The 23,246-nt window shown below is 39.2% G+C and overlaps 1 protein-coding gene across 1 annotated transcript; it reads left to right on the forward strand.

The window, feature by feature from the left end:
• The first annotated feature begins 2,286 nt into the window (after window positions 1-2,286).
• On the forward strand, window positions 2,287-21,682 carry LOC108561547 (titin). Its single transcript, XM_017919538.1, has 20 exons — window positions 2,287-2,719; window positions 8,263-8,385; window positions 8,466-8,892; window positions 8,944-9,389; window positions 9,448-9,873; window positions 9,927-10,283; window positions 10,335-10,511; window positions 10,573-11,061; window positions 11,114-11,386; window positions 11,562-13,134; window positions 13,217-13,380; window positions 13,672-15,463; window positions 15,522-15,728; window positions 15,786-15,946; window positions 16,031-18,763; window positions 18,983-20,231; window positions 20,476-20,850; window positions 20,918-21,009; window positions 21,073-21,253; window positions 21,315-21,682. Exons 1-20 carry the CDS (start codon window positions 2,624-2,626, stop codon window positions 21,419-21,421), a joined length of 11,448 nt encoding a protein of 3,815 aa, XP_017775027.1. The 5' UTR covers window positions 2,287-2,623; the 3' UTR covers window positions 21,422-21,682.
• The last annotated feature ends 1,564 nt before the right edge of the window (window positions 21,683-23,246 follow it).

The raw sequence follows: 23,246 nt of genomic DNA on the forward strand, positions 1-23,246 counted from the left end.
AAATAAAAATCTCGTTAGACAAAAATCTTAGTACAATTTTATTCAAATCAACAAGCTGGAAAATCTAAATTAATTTAGTTATTAATTTACACATTAAAATTATACAGCAAAATCAGTTTTTTCATTTTGAACAATTACAAAATTGTTATAATTTTTCTTGTTTTAAATGAATATTTATTGTTTTCTTCGAGAAAGAGAAACGCAAAGTGGTAAATAAAAGCTTGTCCTCTTTGTGACCACGAGGCGATAAAGCGAAGAGAAGCAGAAACAAAGGTTTTTCTTTTAAATGTGAAATAAAAATCTTGTTAGACAAAAATCTTAGTACAATTTTATTCAAATCAACAAGCTGGAAAATCAAAAATAATTTAGTTATTAATTTTCACATTAAAATTATACAGCAAAATCAGTATTTGCATATTGAATAATTACAAAATTGTTATAATTTTTCTTGTTTTAAGTGAATATTTATTAAATTCTTCATTTTCATATATATTATGTTAAGAGAATCGCAAAGTGGTAAATAAAAGCTTGTCGTCTTTGTGACCACAAGGCGATAAAGCGAAGAGAAGCAGAAACAAAGGTTTTTCTTTTAAATGTGAAATAAAAATCTCGTTAGACAAAAATCTTAGTACAATTTTATTCAAATCAGCAAGCTGGAAAATCTAAATTAATTTAGTTATTAATTTACACATTAAAATTATACAGCAAAATCAGTTCTTGCATATTGAAGAATTACAAAATTGTTATAATTTCTCTTGTTTTAAGTGAATATTTATTAAATTCTTCATTTTCATATATATTATGTTAAGAGAATCGCAAAGTGGTAAATAAAAGCTTGTCCTCTTTGTGACCACGAGACGATAAAGCGACGAGAAGCAGAAACAAAGGTTTTTCTTTGAAATGTGAAACAAAAATCTCGTTAGACAAAAATCTTAGTACAATTTTATTCAAATCAACAAGCCGGAAAATCTAAAATAATTTACTTATTAATTTTCACATTAAAATTATACAGCAAAATCAGTTTTTGCATATTGAAGAATTACAAAATTGTTATAATTTCTCTAGTTTTGAGTAAATATTTATTAAATTCTTCATTTTAATATGTATTATGTTAAGAGAATCGCAAAGTTGTACCCAAAAGCTTGTCCTCTTTGTGATCACGAGGCGATAAAGCGAAGAGAAGCAGAAACAAAGGTTTTTCTTTTAAATGTGAAATAAAAATCTCGATTTTCCGAAACTCGCACCTTTCGAAAAGAATGTCGCACTTGGAAGTTAATTAAATGAGCCAATACGAGCGTACTCAATGCATCATCATTTCGATAACCTCGGGTTAAATATTAATCTGACCAGTTTCGAAAAATAAAAATTATGTACTATAGGCAACTCAATTAACACGATAAACCGCGTGTGTGCGCTTTTCGAAATTAGAAAGTATAAATAAAGTTATCAATTAAATTAAGCAATTTTAATTAAAGCAATTGAAGCCAAAAAAAAAAAGCGAGATTTTTTAATTAGACACCAATTGAAGCCAGTTAAGCTGAGAGTTGCGCAACGATGAATATCGTTCGAGTATGTATTTCGGTAATATTTTTTTTTGATACATCTGCGCAAAATGCGTGTGTTTTTCCTGTTAATTTTCCAACGATGTGATAATCCATTAGGTCATTTGGCCGGGCGATGCAGTCGGCAATGCCAAGAGAGAGAAAAAAAAAACATGTTGAGAGACGCGAAAATAGTGGGTCAAAGTAAAGGAGAGGAATTAATGGAAAATAAAATAAAATTTTTTGAAATGTTAATGCTAGAGAATTTGATATTGGTGTATGCAGACCGAAACCCGAATTAATATGCGGAGCGACCTTGCGTCCAATTCCGTGACCTTCGCATTACGTTATGTCACACAGCAGGAGACGTATCGCTATTTCGGTTTGAGGATTTGCGTGCGTTCGGATTGTGCAATGTTTTGTGTACAAGCAATTTGTAAATTCGGGTTATCTGTTTAGGGTTTAATCTGATTGTGGGGATGTTTGGTGAAAGGAAGGAAGGAAGGAAGGAAATTGGTATTTTTAGTAGTCGTTGGTAAATATTTGGATTGCGATTGATGGATTGCGTAAAGGAACGCGTTTAGCTTTATGTAATATTATTATCGATGGGTTCAGGAATAGTTTGGAGCGAGTGGTTTTTTGGGCGAAGGAAGAGGTAGCAGCAACCGAAGTGGATGGAGCAGGCCCGTGGTCATCGGAAATGAGCAGGAGGAGAAATGAGCGAAGCGGAGGAGCAAGCGTGAGGCTCTCGGAGAACTTGATCAGTTGTGTGTTTCGCGGCCTGGCGGCGCCCGGTTTTCACCAACGGATTCAGAAACAGCGCGATTTTCTCGATCATCCGCAGACGGACGGACAAAACATAACAAACAAACAGACGAGAGAGAAACAAAAAAACGTAAGGAAAGAATCGCAGTCAGTCTCGAAAGCCAGATCAGCAGGGAAACATGCTCTGAACGGAACCCTCCACCAAATCATCATTATTATCATCATCAACACTTTTACAAATCGTGCGAGAATAGTTAGTTAGTTTTAGTTTGGTGTTTGTTTTCACGAAACGAAAGGAGTGCTTCGACAGCACCAACATGGATACCAAAAAGGAGGAAGCTCCAAAAACCACGACCATCAGCACCATCGCCGTGCAGAGTGGAAAGACCCGACTAGTCATCGCCCTTCTTCATGTACGTTTCGCGGTTTTAAAAACAGACACCCCCTAACAAAGTAAAAACAACACACATTACGTCGCTCGCAAAATTACTCACGCCTATTTTTAGTTTATTTCATTATTTTTTTTATTTTATTCTTACTTCGATACGAAAATAGGCGCATTGCACATACGCACTTTGCTCGGAAACTGGGTTAGAGTCCATATGTTTCTCCAGTGGAAACCTGGGGGAAAATCTTCATCTCGCGCGGACAAATCAAACAATTTTTTTTTTCAACTTCTCTCAACTGCAATTAAAACTTAATTTACTTGCGAGGACAACAAAGAGGTGAAAGAAATCTCTCTCTTCGGTTGCCGTGCCATTAAAACGTGCAGTCAATGACCCAGCGTTGAAATCTCCCGTGCCGTGCCGTGGAAATCCTATACCTACGCGATCCTGGATGGACGGATCTACGCTAATTGCACACCTGAACACTCTTCGCATGTTTTTTACCACATCCAAATCGACATTCACTAAACATAATTATCACTATACAAATATTTTCATTAGATATTTTACTATCTAAAAACATTTGAAATTTACTTAACAAAGAATTTCTAGCAATAAATTTTTCGTATTACAATAACGAATTATACCATAAGCATAAAAATTCACATAAAAATAATTACATTCTTCAGATTATCAACAGTTGCAGCTTTAACACGAAAACAATTCATTTTATGGTTCATTATAATTTATAGTTTTTAATTAATTCAATACAAAACTAATTATTATATAGCTTTCAACAATTATACCAAGGAAAAATTACATTTCTTTAATATCTAATTACTGAAAACCAATAAGTGTTACCGCAAAAGAAATATAATCATAAAATAGTATATAAAACAATTTAAATTTGTTATTCAACTTTAATAAGTGTGTTTCATAAATTATATAACTGTGATCATTTCCGAGTTGCAGGCTTAAATGTAAAATCGTTATAATTTCTAAACATTAATTTGAGTTAAAATTGGAAGTGATTATAAAATATGAAATTTAATTGGTGTAATTAATAATTAACTTAGTCTTGAGAAATTTAAGCAAATCTAATTTGACAATCAGTTACACAAAAACATGGGAATTAGCATTAACCTTTCTGCATAAACATTCATTTTATTGCCTACAATTCCAGCGTGAATTTACATATTTTATAGCTTGTGTGTCATTTACAGTCTATTAATAATAATCGTTAATGTTATAACCATTGGAGGTTCAACTATTGTATTTTCATTAATAATACATGATTTTTTTATTATTTGTTTACTGCTTTTATAAATTTGATGGTTGCAAATGTTTACATTTAATTAAGTTACAAATTACTGGAAATGAATTAGTACAATACTATTTGTATTTGCTTTTATCTGCATGTAAATATCTAAAGAATGCTAGGAGATATATTGAATAGAAACTTATGGCATTGAGATTGTGGCAAACGTTCCACCATTTCTGTAGGAATTGCATACATTGTTAATTCTTGCTGTCCACCGTAATGGAACAACATTGAGGAAATATTCCTTCGACTATTTATAAACATGCTGTATATTATTATTACGTACGTTCCCCACTTCTGTATTTCTTCTCCGCTTTTACGAGACTGGACTCTCTCGCTGGTTCAGCCCACGTCCAATAACCGATGCAAATGCTAACAAATAAATCCATTTATTGTTACGACCTAAAAAAGACAGTCTTCTTTGCATTTCTCAAAGAATCTCTTAGGAAATTATACAAAAAGGATTGTTCATCCACAAAATTGTATTTTATTAGAAATCTGGGCGTGGATTAGAATGCATTTCGAATCGAGTGTCCAGATTTTCTGCCATATCGGATTATGTCATTACCGTTTCTACTATTTTGTTTTCTTTTACGTCTCCTCCCAAGGTTTCCGGCCATATACAGTAGAAGGAGCAGAGAGAAAAATAATACTATATCTCTTTACGTATTCCATTCTTCTTCCACTTTATTTACCGAACCGAACAAACAGCTCGGATTAACACATACTCCGATTACGTAATTTCCACGCCGAACGCTCTATTCTTTATTTTGGAGTTTCCTTTGCGTTTCGATCGTTAGTTTTTTTTTTATCTCTTTGTTATTAATATTATTAATAAGGCCTTCGCCACTTGTCAAGCGTGTATAAATCTCGACCCACGGATTCAATTAGTGCTGTTGCGTGCTTTTGCAGTTAACCGTGATGAAGACGACGATGATGATGCTGCTGTTACTGCTGGACGTGACGCTTTTGATCTAAATTCGTTTTTAGAATCTGCAATCCATCTGTTTGGGAATTCGGCAACGCGAAAGACGTAATCTCTAAATATAATCCGGTCAAATTCATTTTACTACTGAAATTTACGAATTTTAAACACATATTCATTACGTTAAAAACTTTTCACTTCTCACTCACAAAATTAAGATAAAAACTTTTTCAATTTATAAACAATACTCCTAAAGAATTGAAGATGAAATTTAACATGAATCAAATAAAAAAATAACAATAATTATTTCTTTTAACAATTTTTTTTTCAGACAGAAAATTGAAGTTTTCTCAAGTGTTTTTAAATTAGAAACATCTCGTAATCCATGGTAAAGATACATTTAACATTAATGAAATAAAGAAAGTTATACTAAGTACAATAATTTCCAAAATCTAATAAAAGTTATGGAAAATTTTCGAAAAACTTTACTTCTCTTAACATTACTACACACAAATCTGATAATCCAGACAGTTAAGCTTGGATGGAATTTTTATGATATGAGACAAAAAACACAACAAATTTTTTAATCAATAAACAGAAAAAAAACCTTCAAACAATTAAAAAATAAATTAACAATATCACCATTCTTGTATACAATTTGTATTAATTACACGTGCATTAATGATGTCGTCGCGAATCGTTCGTCACTAAAAATAGAAATGATTTTGCCCAATTGCTTTTTGTCAACATTCGCAATCTTCGTCGATTAGCGTTTAGCATCTTAGTCTTAATTCTGATTACGTTCGTAACGATTAATTTTACCAGTCCGCTCCCGTTTCTGAGCTAAAAATACGTACAGGAGACGAAAGTTATAGCAAATTTCATAAAAATTATGTAAATAAAATAAATATTAGAGAGTATATACGTGAGCCATTACCACAGATCCGCGAGCAATCAAACGAATATAAATAGAGTGCGTACGCGCGCGCGTTTAACGGCATCGACGTTCTGTAATATTTGAAGAAGATGAAAGAAAAGCAAATTTTCTTGGCACAGAAAATTCGCTCATCTCAAACGATTTTCTTCTACAAAATAATTTAAAACAAGAAAATAAAACATGTATTCGTTTATTTATTTCGTTATTATCATTCTGTTTGTGTCAAGGTTCAATGATAGCCTTAACATTGTGAAAACAATGAAGCAGCTTTTATAAATAAATGTAAATGCGATTACTCTATTATTATTATTTTTAGAAGAATTGCGGTTATATGAAAACCCGTTCACTTTAGATATAAAAAAAATTGTAATTAGTCTGGATCGTTTCCGTCCAATTGTTGTTGATGGCAAAGTCTTTTTTGCTCCGGTTATTTGGGTCAGAAAATTTCTTCGATAAAAGCACATTTGCACAAGAAAAATTCTTTCTTTGTGTGTCTCGGTTTTTTTTGTTTATAGTGGATTCCTCCGCGGATCTATAAATATTTATTCGCGAACGGACGAGGCTGCTGCTTCTATTAATAATCGTCGACTGCGTGAGATAACTTTAAATTGGGGCGTCCAGCTAATTGCTGCTGCATATCCTTCCAATACTTTCGTCCAATCTTTGAGCTCTTTTTGTTTTGGTTTGTTTTGTGGGAGAAGAAGCGTCGAAGACACGAGGCGATGTCCGAAAGTTCAAGGCCAATTATTCCACCTCAAATGAAGAAGGCGATCTTCTTAGTCTTCTCCGTCCCTCGAGCGGGTCGATGGAAAGAAAGGAGCGTTTAAAAATAGTCGCGTAATGTGCGGCCCCGCTCGTTGTTACAATCCCGGTTGGATCCGAAGAGTTTCCAGATCTCCGAATCATCATCGAACGTGGTGGATGGAAATAGATCTTTGTTTATCGCTCGCCGGGCCACGCCATGTGATTGATTGTTTATTCAAAACCTTTTTGCTAGGAAACTCGTACACATAGAGGCACAGAGATCGTGCCTTATGTAATGTAGCGCTTATTAATAGCTCCATCCGCCGATATAAGGTTCACTTCCATTTCTGTTGTTCTTGCGTAACCGGTTCAATACAAGTTACTTTCATTTTCATAATTCATGACCTTTCGAATGGCAATTAGAGAAAGCAACCAGTCCGACAATAATTCCAACCAAATTAACTTTAATTTAACACTTTTGCATTGTCCACTCAAACTTACAAAACAAATCAACTCATTTCCACTGAATACAAGAGAAACATACTAAGAAAATTTTAGTTTAAATATATTAATCAAACTCTTTAAATCCTACTAAATGTATCTTTTAAAAAATTCAAATTCTTTATTTTGTAGTTTAGTAGAGTATGCACTATATACATTCTATTAATATGTAATTCCATCAGTTGTAAATTGGCAAACGCCAACTCCATCACTCATCTTTCAAAATTGTATGAAAACATAATTATGTAACAAATATTTATATTTTTGAAAATTATCGTTTCGACTACATAATAAATTAGAAAGTATAATTAAAATCTCATTTTAAGTACTTTTCATAAAATGAAAATAAATTTAAAAAATTCCAAATTAAAAAATATTTAATAATATATTTCTTTTATTTCATAAACTTAATGAACATTTGTGTAAACTTAAACATTTAAATTGAAAAAAAAAACACAGAAAGTTGAAATTTATGAATTTTATATTTATGGAAAATATGAATCATATTGACGTTATTTGCTTACATCAAGGCCTTAAGAAAATAAATTTTATAAAAACTATTATTTCATAAATGTTATTGTATAAATATACAATTTTATTGAATATTTAATGTATTAATAATGCTTAATTGAAGATTATAAAGTGTTGAGAAAACGATGCTAATTGCATATAAATAATTAATGAACTGTGCGTGTTTCTTCAGTGGAAAGAGAGTAAAAAAAAAGGACGTGTGAGAAATTCGATATTTTCCTCTTTTGCAGAAATGCGGATTGCGAATTTCCAGTTTATAACCGATTCCGACCGTCGAGTATTCGTTTACAAGAAACCGGCATTAATTTTCATTCGAAATCTGTTCCAAGGAAAACGTGTTTTTCGTTCAGTAATCATTTAGTGCATGTTTATAATGTATTCAAAATTAATGGCATCTCGTCGAGAGGGAAAACGAAATGCGTATGTGTGTGCGTTTGCTTTTGTTTTATGTTTAGTCACTACTAACTACTACAGAGCAGAAGGAAAACGTAAATAAGCGTTCCAGTTTTCTCCAAACAGAATTCCAGAATATCTCTTCAGACAATTTCTATTATTATCTTTGAAATGTTACACAGTGTGTTTGATTTTATCTGTTGTTTTTTTTTTTGCAGTGCGGGGATTGGATGAAATTGAAGATATTGGAGGTGACTCCGGAATTGACTGCATTAGGAAACACTATAAGCGAAGCGTTGGAACTGCAGAAAGCCCACGATGAAGTGCTCAGACAGCTACAGGTAATTAAACATTGATGAACGGTGTTAATTGGATGTCGTTGCATTTTGATGTGATTGGTGATTATGTATATTTTGCGCAGAACAAACAGAGTCCGGTTGAGGAACTGCTCCGGCAGGCGGATCAGCTCATCGCAACGCAGAAACCTCGAGCCGAAGTTTATGCTGCGATGGCCGAATCATTGGGAAAAGCGTGGCAGGATGTTAATGTTCATCTGGAGCTGCGGAAGGTTATCTTGGATCTGAACGTGCAATATCACACGAGAGCGGACGAGTTCTTTGCGAAGATGGAAGCACTCGAGGGTCTCTGCTCAGAGACGGAAATCCCGATAGATATAGGAGCCGTTAAAGACTTTCTGACCAACGTGCACGACCTGAGAAGATCTGGACTGGAATCGCTTATGGACGCGCTGAAAGCTGGTAACCTGCTCATAGAAAAGCTGAAGGAACTTGGCGCTGAAGGCACACTCGACTCGAGACCCGACCGAATACGAAGCTCTGTGAACAGAGGTAAAGCAATATTCTAAACAATTTTCACTTAGTTTCAGTATCTGTTTTTAGCAATATCCCAAGTCCAAGAATGGATGGAGAAGCTGCACATGAAGAGGAAAGTTCTAGAATGTACCTTTACGCGGAGAAAGGAGCAATTAGAACAGTGTCTTGCATTGGCAATTCTCGCAGCAGATCTGAAGGAGTTGGAAGAGGCTGTTACCAAATGGAGAAGTCTTTTGGTTAGCAGCGACGAATTGGGTGATTCCGCGTCCAGCGCGGAATTGCTGCAACACGAAATGAGGAAACTTCTTCCGGATGCTAAGCAATTGCAGGAGAGGGCTTTAAAGATCACCAAAGCTACAGACAAACTCGTCCAATCCGGTTGTTTCGCCGGAAGTCAAGCCATCGAGCAAGCGTACGTTGTGCTCTCATCGACTTCTGATTACTTGGCGGATCTGCAGCAACGCGATCACCTCTTTGAAAGGGTCATCGCTTTCTTCAGGTCTGCGCAATCTGTGAGTACAAAAAAAAATCATTGTTTATTATGCACTAATTTAATTCTAATGTGAATAGGCTTTGAATAAACTGGATCAAATCGAAATGCAACTGAAGAGCAGTGAATTAAAATCGACATCCCCGCAATTGGCACAGCTCCACGCTCAGTGCGCGCAGACCATCGAAGAGGTGACCTCAGGACCGATCGCCGAAGGTTACTCGATTCTGGGATCAACACCATTAAACGCTTCCGGAGTTAGGAAAATGGTGGAGGAACTTGAGAACAAAAAGATCGTTTTAGATGGATTGTGCGTGGCTCATAAAGAGGAAAACAGGAGGATTAACCAAGCGCTTGAAGAGTTCTTGGAGAGGCAGGATGAGTTACAAGGATGGCTTGTGGGAATCGCAGAGGCTTTCCTCAAAGGCCACGGTGATTTGGGACACGATTTATTTTCATCTAGGGAATTCTTGGACTTGCATAATCAGCTACTAACAGACTTACAAGTAAGTGCTTCAATTGCATGTAGTATAAATAAATTAATTTTTTTATATTTCAGACGAAAGGAAACGAAATTAACGCTTTATTACTAACGCTTCCTCCGATTCTCGAATACTTGCAAGATTCGCAACGCAGCGAGGTAGACTCGAAGGTGGAATCTCTGCACGAAAGATGGTTGAACCTGAAGAACCTCTTGGAGTCACGACTGGATCTGTCCGTGCTCTACGTGAAATTCCACACGGATGCGGAGAAGGTGACCAGGGAGATGGACGTTTTGGATGAGGCGATCCAGAGGACGGGAGAGAATATGTCGGAGGAGAGCATGAAAGTGCTGGAGGAGAGATTGGAGCTGCTCGTACCCCTCTACCAGTCGGCCAAGAACACAGGCCTAACATTCATCAATGAAACTCAAAAGGTATTTATTGTTTCATTGCCAAGAAGACGATTAAAGTTATTTATATTGCAGGTTACTGAGCCCCATCTCGATGCGAGACGAGCCATCACTTGCGTCCAATCCGTGCTGGACCGACTCTCCAGCCGCACCCTAACAGTGAACAGAAGCTGGCAAACCTTCCAAACGGAAGTCACAGAAAGAAACGAAATCATCAAGCAGATTGAAATCAACATGGTTGAAAGCACCAAGGTATTATCTTCTTATATCATCATTTCCTCAACTTCTCTAACATCTAAAACCTCAATTACAGACAATGAATTGGGCGACAAAGCTCGACTCGCAAATATATCCGGTCATCACGACGATGGCGTCGGATTCCAAGGAGATCAGCGAGCACATCGAGAAGAAGCTGCAGACTGTTGTCAGTGAGATCAGAAGGGCGCAAAGGGAAGTCGAGGAACGCGTCACGACCACGGAAAGTCTACTAATTAAGACGCAGACGAAGCCGGACGAGAGAACGATACACATCAAGGAACAACTCAACCAAATGGCTCAACGCCTCGGCAATATTTGCTCCGATTATCAAACCTTAGGACAGAGAATGATTTCTTACTTCAAACGATTAACAGACTTGGACAACTCCATCAATATATGCAACAAACCAGTCTCAAGAACCAGAAATAGCTACGAAATAGAGATGTTGATCGATGATCACGAAGCCACGAAACAGTCAGTATTGAATCTTTTCAAAATAACAAGAGACGAAGCCGAAGAAATCATCAACAAAATCAGAAGACAGGTATTTAAGCTATTAAGTTAATCTTTCAATATTGTTAAAATTTATGTTTAAGGAGCCCTCGGAAAGCGCTAACCAGGACATTGAACGCCTTCAAGCCAATTTGGAGTTGCGTAAAGAAAACTTTGAAATAAACTGGAAATCGAAGCGCGAACAATTGGAAGCGCAAAAGAAACTCTGCCAATTCGACAGCGATTTACAGCAAATCAATGATACTTTGGATGATCTTGGTCATCAATTGAGTGGCATCAGAGGACAATACGGAGAATCCTTGCAAGCAGCCAAAGACACATCTTCAGGATTCGTCCACTTCGAAAAAACAATTGAGGTATATTTTTAGATTGCATAAATTGCATTCATATCGTAGCTAAAGACTGTCATAATAAAATAGAAGTATTTTAATCTTTGCAAGTAATAGCCAACGCAGATGCCAAACGAATGTTATGCAAATCAAAGAAATTATTTATTAGATCCAGTTTATTAATAATATACATTATTTTCAGATGTTGGAAATGAGGATCGTTCAATTTATAAACGCTGGCAACCAATTGCTTGATGATCAGCACTTGGATTCGCCTTCGATTGAGATGCAGATTGAAGATTTGAAGAAGAGATGGAACGAATTGAAGCAGCAAATCGCTGAGACTAGAAATCTGATCGATTTGAGTGTACAGTATTTCGGATTGATCGAAGAGGCCGACGACTGGTTCAGAGAGGGAAGTCGTTTATTGGTAACGATCGCACGTAAATCTAGTTTGGTGAAGAAACCTGAAGAAGCGCAAGAACTGTTAAACGAAATCGAGATGTTCCTGAAGCCAGGAGAGGCTAGACAGAATGCGCGTATAGAGGATATCGTGAAGTTAGGTAGCAAATTGTTCGGATTTGAGCCGCAGCACGTCCTCGTTAGCAATCGCGAGATGATGGAATCCTTTAACGTGATCAGCAATGAACTGAATACATTGGCGCAAAATCTGAAGACCGCTGAGGAGGAACGCGAAAGGATGTTGCGTGAACATGAAATGTTGAGAATGGAATTGTTAAGGAAAGAGGAAGAGAAAAGGAAAGAACTGGAGATAAGGCAGCAGATGGAGCTGGAGGCCAAGATGCGAGAGCATGAAGAACTGTTGAGGAAGGAACGCGAACAGGAAGAGCTTAGGATTAAGAAGCAGATGGAACTGGAGGCAAAGATGAAACGAGAACAAGAGGAACTTTTGCTGCAGGAACAGTTGAAACGAGAACAAGAGGAACTTCTGAGATTGGAACAGTTGAAAAGAGAACAAGAGGAAATTAAGAAGCAGATGGAACTCGAGGCTAAGATGAAACGAGAACAAGAGGAACTTTTGAGGCAAGAGCAGCTAAAACGGGAACAAGAGGAACTTTTGCGATTGGAGCAGATGAAACGAGAACAAGAGGAATTATTGCGAAAGGAGCAAATGATCAGAGAGCAGGAGGAAATTAAGATTAAGAAACAGATGGAACTCGAGGCCAGAATGGAAGCTCCGGTATTCATCACTCCCTTGTGCGATCAAATCATACAGGAAGGAAATAAGTTTACTTTCGTTTGCCAAGTCAGCGGCTTCCCTCTTCCTGTAGTTACTTGGCATAAGGCTGGAGTATCTATACAGAACAACCCAGACTATCAGACCACTTTCGATCAAGGCTTGTGCACGTTGACTATCGAAGAAACGTTTGCAGACGATTCTGCAAAATACACTTGCAAAGCGATCAACGCCGTTGGTTCTGCCGAGACTGGTGCTTTCCTCTCTGTGAAGGAGAGCGAACCGGAGGAGCAATTATCGCCTCCTAACTTCACCAAGTTCTTACAACCGGCCGTCGCTAAAGAGGGAAGAAGTTTCCAATTCGAATGCACCGTTGAAGGAAATCCTTTGCCGACAGTGCAATGGTTCAAGAATGCCGATTGCATTGATAATTCCCCTGATTATATCATTACATATAACAATGGAGAGGCTGTTCTTAAGTTCGAGCAATGTTTTATGGAGGATAAGGCAGATTATACGTGCAAGGCGAGCAACAATTTAGGAGTAGCTCAGTCCGTCGCAAATCTGGTGGTGTTGCGTGAGTTTGTTTGTTATTTTATCTTCTTTCTTTATTTTTGGTTGCTTGCTAACAATAACTTTGTATTGTTTTTTTGGAACAGCTGAGGAACCTTGCGAACCGCCAACGTTTGTAACGCCGCTCTGTAATGCAATGGCACGGGCAGGCGAAAAGATAAAATTGGAATGCGAAATTTCTGGACTGCCGCCACCGATTGTCCTCTGGTCGCACAACGGGAAACCACTCAAAGAGACGCGAGATCTCAAAGTAAGTACACCAGCCAACCATCCAACAAACCTAACGTTATTACCACTGTTGCTGTTGCTACTGCTGTTTTTGCAGAATTATCGGTGCGCGTCTGCAATCCGATATGTTTATTTTTAAATACGCGCGAATATTAATAATCAAAAGGATGTTCGGAACGTTGGCAGATGACCAAAAAGAATGGAACGGTCTTCGCGTCCGAGCGAAAAATTATTTCAGTTGCAAGTGGAATCGAGCTTTTCCACATCAATTTAGTGGGACAAGTCTATAAATAAAACTTTCGCTTTCTCGCAGCTGCACCGAGACGGCCAAAAGGCGACGCTCTCGATCCAAGAGGCCTTCCCGAAAGACGCCGGAAACTACAAAGTGACCGCAACGAATTTGGCCGGTGAAGTTACCAGTGAATGCAGTGTCAGCGTCAAAGGACGCCTTCCGGCTGAAACTTCCGATTCAGAACTGCCCAGCGACATGGAACCAATCAAACCGTCCATCCAGGATCCGCTGAAGAACGTCGAGATCCCGGAAGGCGGACAGGTTTGTCTGGAGTGTGTCATCGTCGGACAACCGGAACCAGAGGTCATCTGGTACCACGACGACAATCCGATTAAAGAATCCTCAGACTTCCGTCTGCTCTTCCAGGGAGATCGTTGCTCTCTGATAATCCAAGAGGCTCTTCCCGAAGATGCTGGAGAGTACAAGGTCATGGCGTTGAATTCAGCAGGAGAAGCCTCCAGCAAGGCTCTCCTCTCTGTCACACCAAAACCCGAAGACACGGACTGCGCTCCGAAATTCAGCAAACTGCTCACTGACATTCTCGTCTCTGAAGGCGATAAAGTTATTTTGGAAGCACAAGTTTCTGGCACGCCTCGGCCCGACATCAAATGGCTGCTGAACAACACGCCGATCGATCAAAGCGAGAGAATCCAGCTCGCCCACGCCGATGACGGTACCCTAAAACTGGACATCGCCAACGTAAAGAATGAGGATCGCGGCGTCTACACCGTCAAGGCAACAAATCGCAAAGGTGAAGCCAAATGCTTCGCCCAGCTCATCGTCAAGTCATCGAAAATGGCAGAGGCCAAAGTCCACGAGGAGATCAAATCCGCTCCAACCTTCAGAGAGACCTTCCACGATAAACAAGTTTTCGAAAACACAGCCACCAAATTCGAATGCATCGTAGCCGGAAAACCAACACCCAAAGTCCGTTGGACCTTCAACGGCGCTCCAGTCTCCGGAAAGAACTTCCTGATTTCCACATCCGGAGATCGCCAAGTTCTCTCCATTCCGGAAGTCTCCAAAGAGAACGGCGGAAGGATCGAGTGCATCGCCGAAAACGAAGCAGGAAAAGCCACCTGCTCGGCCAGCCTGATAATACAATCGGTCTCCGACATAACTCTACCCGAGATGGCCCAATCTTTAGAAATCGTTCAAATCCCCGCAGATAACTGGAATAAGGATATCCAGCAGCACACCGAGTCTTCGTTCACCTACAAGCGCGAAATCAACGTGCAATCATCCTCATCCACTTCGAGCAAAATTATATCCTCCACCACGGCCACGCCAGAACCGCATATCGAAGAGCACAAGTACTCCTCCAAAGATGAGAAATCCTTCAAACAAATCAACTTGGAAGCTCCGGAGATTAAAGAATCCCACAAGGAGGAAGAGTACCATAAGATCGGAAAGCAAGAGCCTGTGATCCACGAGAAATCAACGTCACTTTACACCATCGGCGGTCAGCAGGTCGACATCCCCAAGATACTTCCAGCTCAAGAGACGCCATTGCCAAAATCAATTTTCAAGGCTCGTCCACCCAAATTCGTGACTCCAGTTATCGGCAAAATTGTCGATCAAGATGTTAACGTTATTCTGGAAGGTATTCTGGATGGAACACCAACTCCTCAAGTGTCCTGGTGCAAAAATGGAGCCGAATTCAAAGGAGGAAATAACGCTAAAGTCACATACGAGCACAACTGCGCTAGGATCGAGCTGAAGAATGTTACTATCAACGATAGCGGTAAATACACTTGCACAGCGATCAACGAAGCCGGAAAAGCCATCAGCACAGCTGATTTGGTTGTCAGAAGTTAGTGTTTTAAATTAAACATTCGTATACTAGAAGATAAATGTTGTAACATTTTCAGAAACTATCTTTCCACCTGTCTTCGGGCGTCGTTTGCAAGCGCAAGTCATCAAGAAGGGCGATCGTGTCAATATGGAAGTTGAGGTCACTGGAACACCTGAGCCTCAGGTCACCTGGTTCAAAGATGGGCTTCCTTTAGCGGAAGTCATCAAGGATGGTTATAAGATCAAAACGCAAGGAAATTGTCATACCTTGGTTCTTGAAAAAGGTATGTTAATTTTATAAATACTGTTTGCAATGTATAAACTCTTTTATGTGTTAATAGCTGACTTTAGGCATACTGGAAAGTACACCGTTTGCGCCATAAACCCAGGTGGAGAGGCCCAGAGTATTGCAGACATCGCCGTTTACGAGCCAACACCGGACACGATGATCGAAGTGGTAAAGACTGTGGTCTTCGAGGACGTCCGAAAGCACGAATCACTTGTAAGTATTTCGCGTTTTTCATGAACGTTCTTTGGTTTAGAGCAACCTGTATTCATCACTTCATCGTTTATATGGATTTATTAGGCATCCGCGACTGACAAGAGTTTAGAAACGATCACGACTTCAACAGCAGAACCCAAAGCTATAATAAGCAAACCCGTCTCGATTCCCTCGACCTTCCCGAAACCCCTTTTCTCCGAATCATTGACTACTGAAATGTCCACGCACACTGAAAGCTCAATAATGCACGATACTAAAACCTTGACGCTAGAACGCAGCACGCCCGTATGCGACATAGAAATGCCCAAAAAGGTAACGAAACCCGACGAAGGCACTGCCGAAGGCATTGAAACTTCCTCAATTACAAAGCAGCAATCTTTAGATTTCTTCGTCAAGAAAATGAAGGAGGTCGAAGAAATACCCAAACCGAAAGAAGCTGCTGCTTTGCCTGCGCCTATTAAGCAAGAAATCTATACCAAGTTTGAGGACGCCACGAAAATCGAAGCTCCTAAGAAAGTAGAACAGACCGAAAAGTACACCGCTTTTAATCAATCACAAACATCGCAATCGTACGAAGAATTCAATTTGCAACCGGAACCTCCGGCGGAAATCTGCTACCCGGAATCGAAACCTGAACCGCAACCGATAATCCCCGCTCTCGAGGTCCAACAAAAAACTCAAATGTTCGAGAAGAAATCAGAACACTTTGAAAGCTCACAAATGTCCAAATCGGAATCATCTCAATCACACCAAACCTGGACATCGGAAAGACCTGCTTCCGCAGTTTCATCCCACACTCTGGACAGGCAAACCATCATAAGACCTACATCAGCTATGTCTTCGTCCAGCGGCTTAGAACCAAGTGCTGAAGGTCTAGCAATGGAGAAAACTTGGGCTCACAAACACACCGAGTGCAATGTGCAAAAATCTTGGCCTCCAACTCAGAAGGAAGCGCAGAAAATTGCTCCAACCTGGTCAGCTCAGTCCACACTCGAAAGAAAATGGGCTCCAGAAACGCAGGTCTCTGAGAGTAGCTACTACAAAGAAACAAATGTTTCTTCAGAAATTACACCACAAGCAACCGGAAGCTTTTACAAGGAAACAATAACAGAAACATTGCCACAAGTATCAAGCAGTTTTTACAAAGACTCTAAAGTAACCTCAGAAACAACACCACAAATCTCTAGTAGCTTTTACAAAGAATCCAAGGTAACTTCAGAAATAACACCACAGGTTTCCAGTAGCTTTTACAAAGAATCTAAAGTTGTGTCGGAACCAACACCACAGGTTTCAAGCAGCTTTTACAAAGAAACTAAAATGACTTCAGAGACAGCTCCGCAAGTCTCAAGTAGTTTTTATAAAGAATCTAAAGTTACATCCGCAACGGAATCTAAAATTACATCAGAATCAACACCACAATCGAGCAGCTTTTACAAAGAGTCTAAAGTAGTTTCAGAACCAACACCGCAAGTCTCTAGTAGCTTTTACTCAAAAGTTACTTCAGAATCGACGCCACAAGTCTCGAGCAGTTATTACAAAGAGTCTAAAGTGACTACAGAAAGTACACCGCAAGTTACAGGTAGTTACTATAAGGAAACAAAGATGACTTCTGAAACTACGCCTCAGGTGCCGCATTACATTGCGCAAGTGTCGCACACTTCTAATGTTAATGAATTCAGCAGTCAGCAAAGCAGTTACGAAATGAAGTCTGAAATGAAATCTTCGAGCAAACATGAAATGATTAGCGAAGAACGTAACGCAAAACCATCAGAAATAATTAAGTCTTGGCCGCCGAAGGGTAAAGAACCAGAGGAGGTTCCTTATAAACCTGTTGTTATTGAAAGTTTGCCGATAAGACCAGTTTCTGTGCAAGATATAACCGATGAGATCTATTTGGAGCCCGGCACACCACCGGAGATTGTTTACGCTCAGCCGCCTGTATTGGAGAGGAGGATTTCGCATGTAGAAACCATTGAGCAGAGCTTAGAAAAGACTTTGGATAGAGTTCCCAGTCGAGTTTTACCTGGTGCTATCCGCACTATACCGCCTCCTTTACCTCCGAAGCAAGAGCAACCTATTGCTCCACCAATTCCGGCGAAGACCATGAAACCTATGAAGGTTGTTGAATCGAAACCTTTCGAGAAATTCCCCGATTTGGAGCCGTTCCCTTACAAACCGGACCCAGATCAACCCAGGCAACAAAGGGTTGGTCCACCTCCGACACCTTCCAAATTCATCAAAGGAAGATTCGCCGATAGCGATTACGAGAGCGACTTCGAAGCGATACGAATTCCCTCGAAATGGAAACCTTACGCGAGCGACAACGACGAGCCCAGCTTCAGGCACGTCAGGGCTCCGAAAACTAGCACACTGCCGAGATCTCGTTCCATCGAAAAGGAGGCAATTCCTCCATCCAGATTCGAACAACCACCTCCGGTGTCCGGTTTACCGAGACCGACGATTAACTTCGAGGCGTGCAAAAAGATGCTACGCAAAGAGACGGAGATGAAGAAGTTCACGAAGAAACCTGCTTCTCCTCCGATCATGATCAAACCTGGCTCTCCACCGATCTTCGACGTGGCCGAACCGAAGTCACCGAAGACGAAGCAAAAGATCGTCATCGATGGTTACATGGCTGACACCGACGAACCGTTCATCATGCAACAAAAGAAATTGTTAAAGAGCGAGGAGAAGCATCAGCAGCAGCTGCAACAGCAGACGTACCAGTGTCAAACTTCCCTTCAACAACAATCCACCCAATCCAAATTTTCACACCACAAGAAACATAGTTCCACGACGAGTGCTTCATCGAAGAAGGTTCGAAACTTATATGTTGTGTGTGCGTTTTTGTTTTTTCTGATCTTTTCGATTTGCAACTTTCAGCATGCCATAAAATTAATATATCTTTTGTAGCCCGATTTACACACTTGTGTTATTTGTTATATGTTTTGCTTCAGCACTTGAAGACTAATCTGAATTTGCTTTTTGATCATATATTTTCATAAAAGCTAATACTATTTTTGATGTTGATTGTAGAAACTGGTTTCCACTCCGATCATAACTAGCGTTTCAACCACTGAAAAACTGGAGCCTTTCCCATTCAAACCGGAACCAGCGACAGCACCTAAGGTGAAGTTACCGCCACCTCCGAGCCCTTCGAGGTTCGTCAAGGGTGAATTCAGGGAAAGCGATTACGAGAGCGACTACGAAAGTAGACTCTCAGCCGCGTGGAAGACCGACAAACAGTTCAGATCCGTTCGTCCGGTTTTAACACCGACCGGAAGACAGTCTCAAACGAAAGAGCGAACTCCAACACCGCCCATGCAATTCGACCATCCGGAAAGGGTTTCGATCCCTTCCAGACCCAAATTCGAACCCATCGAAAAACCTGTGAAGACCGTCAAACTGGATCAGATCATCAAGCCTGTACCTAAACCAACTCCGATCTTCAAACCGAAACCGATTATGCAGCAACCTCCGGTCATGGACATAATCATCGCAACACCAGCAGCGCCGGAGAAGGTTATGCTCTTGCAACCTGGTACTCCGCCGGAGATCGTCTTTGCTCCGGGACCGAAGAAGACGCAGTATTATAGAGCGACGACGAGCGCTCCTTACCACAACGCCGTCCAAACGGAAACATCGAACGTGATGCACTTCAACGAATCTACAGAGCAATGTCAGAGAACTATGAGCGTTCAGCAGACTACAAAAGTGATCAAATTTGGAGGAAACCAGAAGCAGACTAGCACTACCCAGGAAGTATTAGAGCCGTTCCCGTTCAAGGTGGAACCGGAGAGATCGAGGAGAGGAAGCGCTCCGCCGCCTCCGAAGCCGAAGAAGTTCGTGCCTGGGGAATTCCGTGAGAGCGATTACGAGAGCGAAGTGGAGAACACCAGGATCAAATCGAGATGGGGAAGCAGCGAAGAACCGCATTACAAGAAAGTCAGGGCTCCGGCAGCTGTGAGATCATCCAGCGTTCCAGCCTCTAGGGAGCAGCAAGTCGTTACTCCGATGGAGTTCGATACGCAACCACCGTACATCTCTCAATCCAATCAAATTGTTAAGAAGAATTACGACTCGACGATGACCAAGCAAACCGCTTCCAAAATCGCCTCACAATACATGGACAACATGACGCACACTTTCAAGTCGAAGGCCCATCAATTCGCCAGCGACATCATGGACGACGTGAACAAGAAGTCAACGCAGAAACCAATCCTGAAGACGAAAGACGAATCCGATGCTCAAGTCTACAGGGAGGAAACGCGCGCATCTCAATACGGTAAGAATTAATACATTACTAATAAATATAATGATGTATAAAAAGAATGAAAAATATATTTAAAAATAACTTTCCAGAAATACTTTTACGAATCACAAAATATCATAAATATAACTCATAATTGGTATATATTTAAAACAATCACATTTAATATTTTTATTTTGAAAATTGAACTAAATGATAACTTTAGAAATACTAAAATTGGGAATTAATAACAATAATTAATGGGTATAACTGAAATCAGGTACTAAACACGTGGATCCAGACACTGGTCTCATCTATTTCAAATACGATTTCGGCTACGAATTCGGCATCCTTTTGCCAGGCGAGAGCAAAAATGGTGAGATTCCGTTCCCCAAGAAGACGATTATCCAACCGCCGCAGAGGTCTCAATCCATTGAAATGCCGGTGCACCACGAGACTAGTACCGCTCCGAAGAAGTTCGTTGCCCCGTCGACTAACAAGAACGTGAAATGGGAACCGACCTCTGAGAGCGAAATGTCCGAGTACGAGCCGGACGGCAGGAGGAGACCCAAATGGGATCAATCCTCCTGCAGCCCGACCTCGATCTCGCCTAGTCTTCCGAGCACCTCGCCCGCTTTTAATAACTACGGTTCAGGTACTTAACAAATCAATTAACAACATCTCAATCCGTGATTTGCTGTAAATCGGATTTTGTCGTTTAGGTTTCAAGGATACAGAGACGCCTCCGAGTTGTCCAAGCACGCCGGGATTCCCACAGAATGCGCAGATCAAAAGAGCTCCCGTCTTCATCACTGTAATTTCTCAATATTTAGTATTTTTAATAACATTAAGATTAACATTGCGATTTGATCTTCAGCCCTTGAGGGATATCGCAGTGGTCAGCGGACAAACGGCTAGGTTCGAGTGCATTGTTCAATCGGAGCCTTCGCCGAACGTGCTTTGGTCCAAGAACGGTCGCATCATCGAGAACTCCAACGACCATTCGATCTTCTTCAGGAACGGCGTTTGCCGTCTGACAATACCAAAAACTTATCCAGGTACGGCGATTTGAGAAAACCATCAAAGTAATTGAAAATAATATTGTTAATACTTTTGCAGAGGACGCTGGAACGTACACTTGCACCGCGACGAACCAGGTCGGAGCGATCAACACGACTGCAACTCTTCAAGTGCCAGGTGAGAGAAGGTCTTCATACATTAAATGAGCGAATCAAACGTAAACTTGGTGAAGGTTTTTTTTTTCTTCGGAAAACGTTAGCTTTTTGTACTTTATATAATATATAATTATGTAGCATTTGTGAAGTAAACATTAATAATATTGTATGTATTGTGTAATCCCCTCCAAAAGTACGTACACCGCAAAACCCCACAGATTTCGATTAATCAGACACTCCCAAACCCATCCCACTGCCAAAGCTCGCGTGTAAATATGTAATCGACAAAAAAAAAATACAAGTAACAAATACGAAGTAATTATTAACAGTTTCATTTTGTGTGTTCCTTAGCTCTATTTATATACATGATTATTTTTATTTATGATTATTACCTGTTACTATTTATTTATTCTGATTGTTATTTTAATTTATTAAAGCCTGATTGAGCGCAAATGGTGTTGTTTATTGATTGATTATTTTGGGTACTTGGGTTCTTTCTCTCACTCTCTCTCTCTCTCTATTTAATCCCTAATCCCAATTTAATCCTAATTCAATGTAAAAGTACAAATAAATAAATAACTCAGTAAAACTAGGTTTCGGAGTATTACTTAGATTAGTTCGCTTATTGTAGACATCTTCTAGTTTAGACAGAAAAGTAAGTAAAAACTTTATATTGTTCTTTGTAAACGAGTCGAGCAAACTAATTTATGATTGTGTATATTCTATTTTCGCAAATAACGTAACTCGTCGCTTATGTATGTATATAATATGATATTTATACTCGTACGCATAATTTACACTTTGGCTCGAGTTATTTATCCTTCCGCCAAATCGGGGGAGACAAAACAAACGTTAACACTCATCAATTTCAGCTGCGAATCAATCGAACGTAAAATGTGTTATTTTCGACTATTGCTCAACTATTGCTTCTTTTTTTCCTTCTTTACGTCTGTAAATAATATAATTGATTTGAGATGTGTCCGTCCTTTCGTGAGGTGACGTTAAATTTAGGTTTTTTGGCATAATCTGGTGTTGCCTCACCGGTGTGTATGTGCGTTCGAAATAAAATAAGAATAAAGGTGAATCACACGCACGCAAAATAGGTATCTCGTCCGATGTGGAAGAGGGGAATAAATTATCTCGCTCTGGAATACCTTGAATATGACGATTTTTTTGAGTTCCGAATCTTTCTAGAGCTTCCAGAATAAATATGAAATTAGTTTTTGATCTAATTCTATGAATAACTTTACGTCAAGATTTTCAATATATTTCTGTGATTAATACAAAAATAAGTAGTATATCTTATACAAATAATTGTACATTACTTTTTTATAATTTTATAGCACATTTTCGACATTGCAAATGAATTAAAGATTATAATTTTAGCATATTCATACATTAAACTGTCCTTATTACATCTTGATATATGTAATGAAATATTAAGATATATTTTTACTTACAAATTTTACTATGAATTGTGCAAAAACTGCATCCACTACAATTAATTTTTCATTCTTTCAACTTTGCAAAAACTGCAGCTAGTATCATTATGTAATTATACTCATATTAAACCCTAAATAATTGGCTTTCATATATATTTAAACATTATTCAATGGCTTTAACTTTTTGTGCTACAGCATCAAATGTATAGACACTGCTTTTCGTTCTTTATTGTGTTTATTTGAAGTTTCAATTGAGTAAAGAATTCCTGTTTCAAAGTTTTCCATTATTTACTAAATAGCGAAATAATTTTATTTATTAATGAATTTATATTAATTAGCTATTTCATAATATTATCTTGAATGAAATTGATTGAAGTTAAAGAGAAAATGATGAAATTTTCAATAGAATTTCGTTTATGTCTTAGTATAAACAC

This window comes from Nicrophorus vespilloides, unplaced genomic scaffold (genome assembly GCF_001412225.1).
Source record: "Nicrophorus vespilloides isolate i.1.1-1 unplaced genomic scaffold, Nicve_v1.0, whole genome shotgun sequence".
Lineage (NCBI taxonomy): Eukaryota > Metazoa > Arthropoda > Insecta > Coleoptera > Silphidae > Nicrophorus > Nicrophorus vespilloides.

Excerpts from the sequence above, each read along its gene's own strand:
- LOC108561547 (XM_017919538.1), top strand. The coding sequence starts at position 2,624 with ATGGATACCAAAAAGGAGGAAGCTCCAAAAACCACGACCATCAGCACC. Across the intron at positions 8,893-8,943 it reads ACGAAGCTCTGTGAACAGAG|CAATATCCCAAGTCCAAGAA; the intron begins GTAAAGCAATAT and ends ATCTGTTTTTAG. Across the intron at positions 13,135-13,216 it reads CGCAAATCTGGTGGTGTTGC|CTGAGGAACCTTGCGAACCG; the intron begins GTGAGTTTGTTT and ends TTTTTGGAACAG.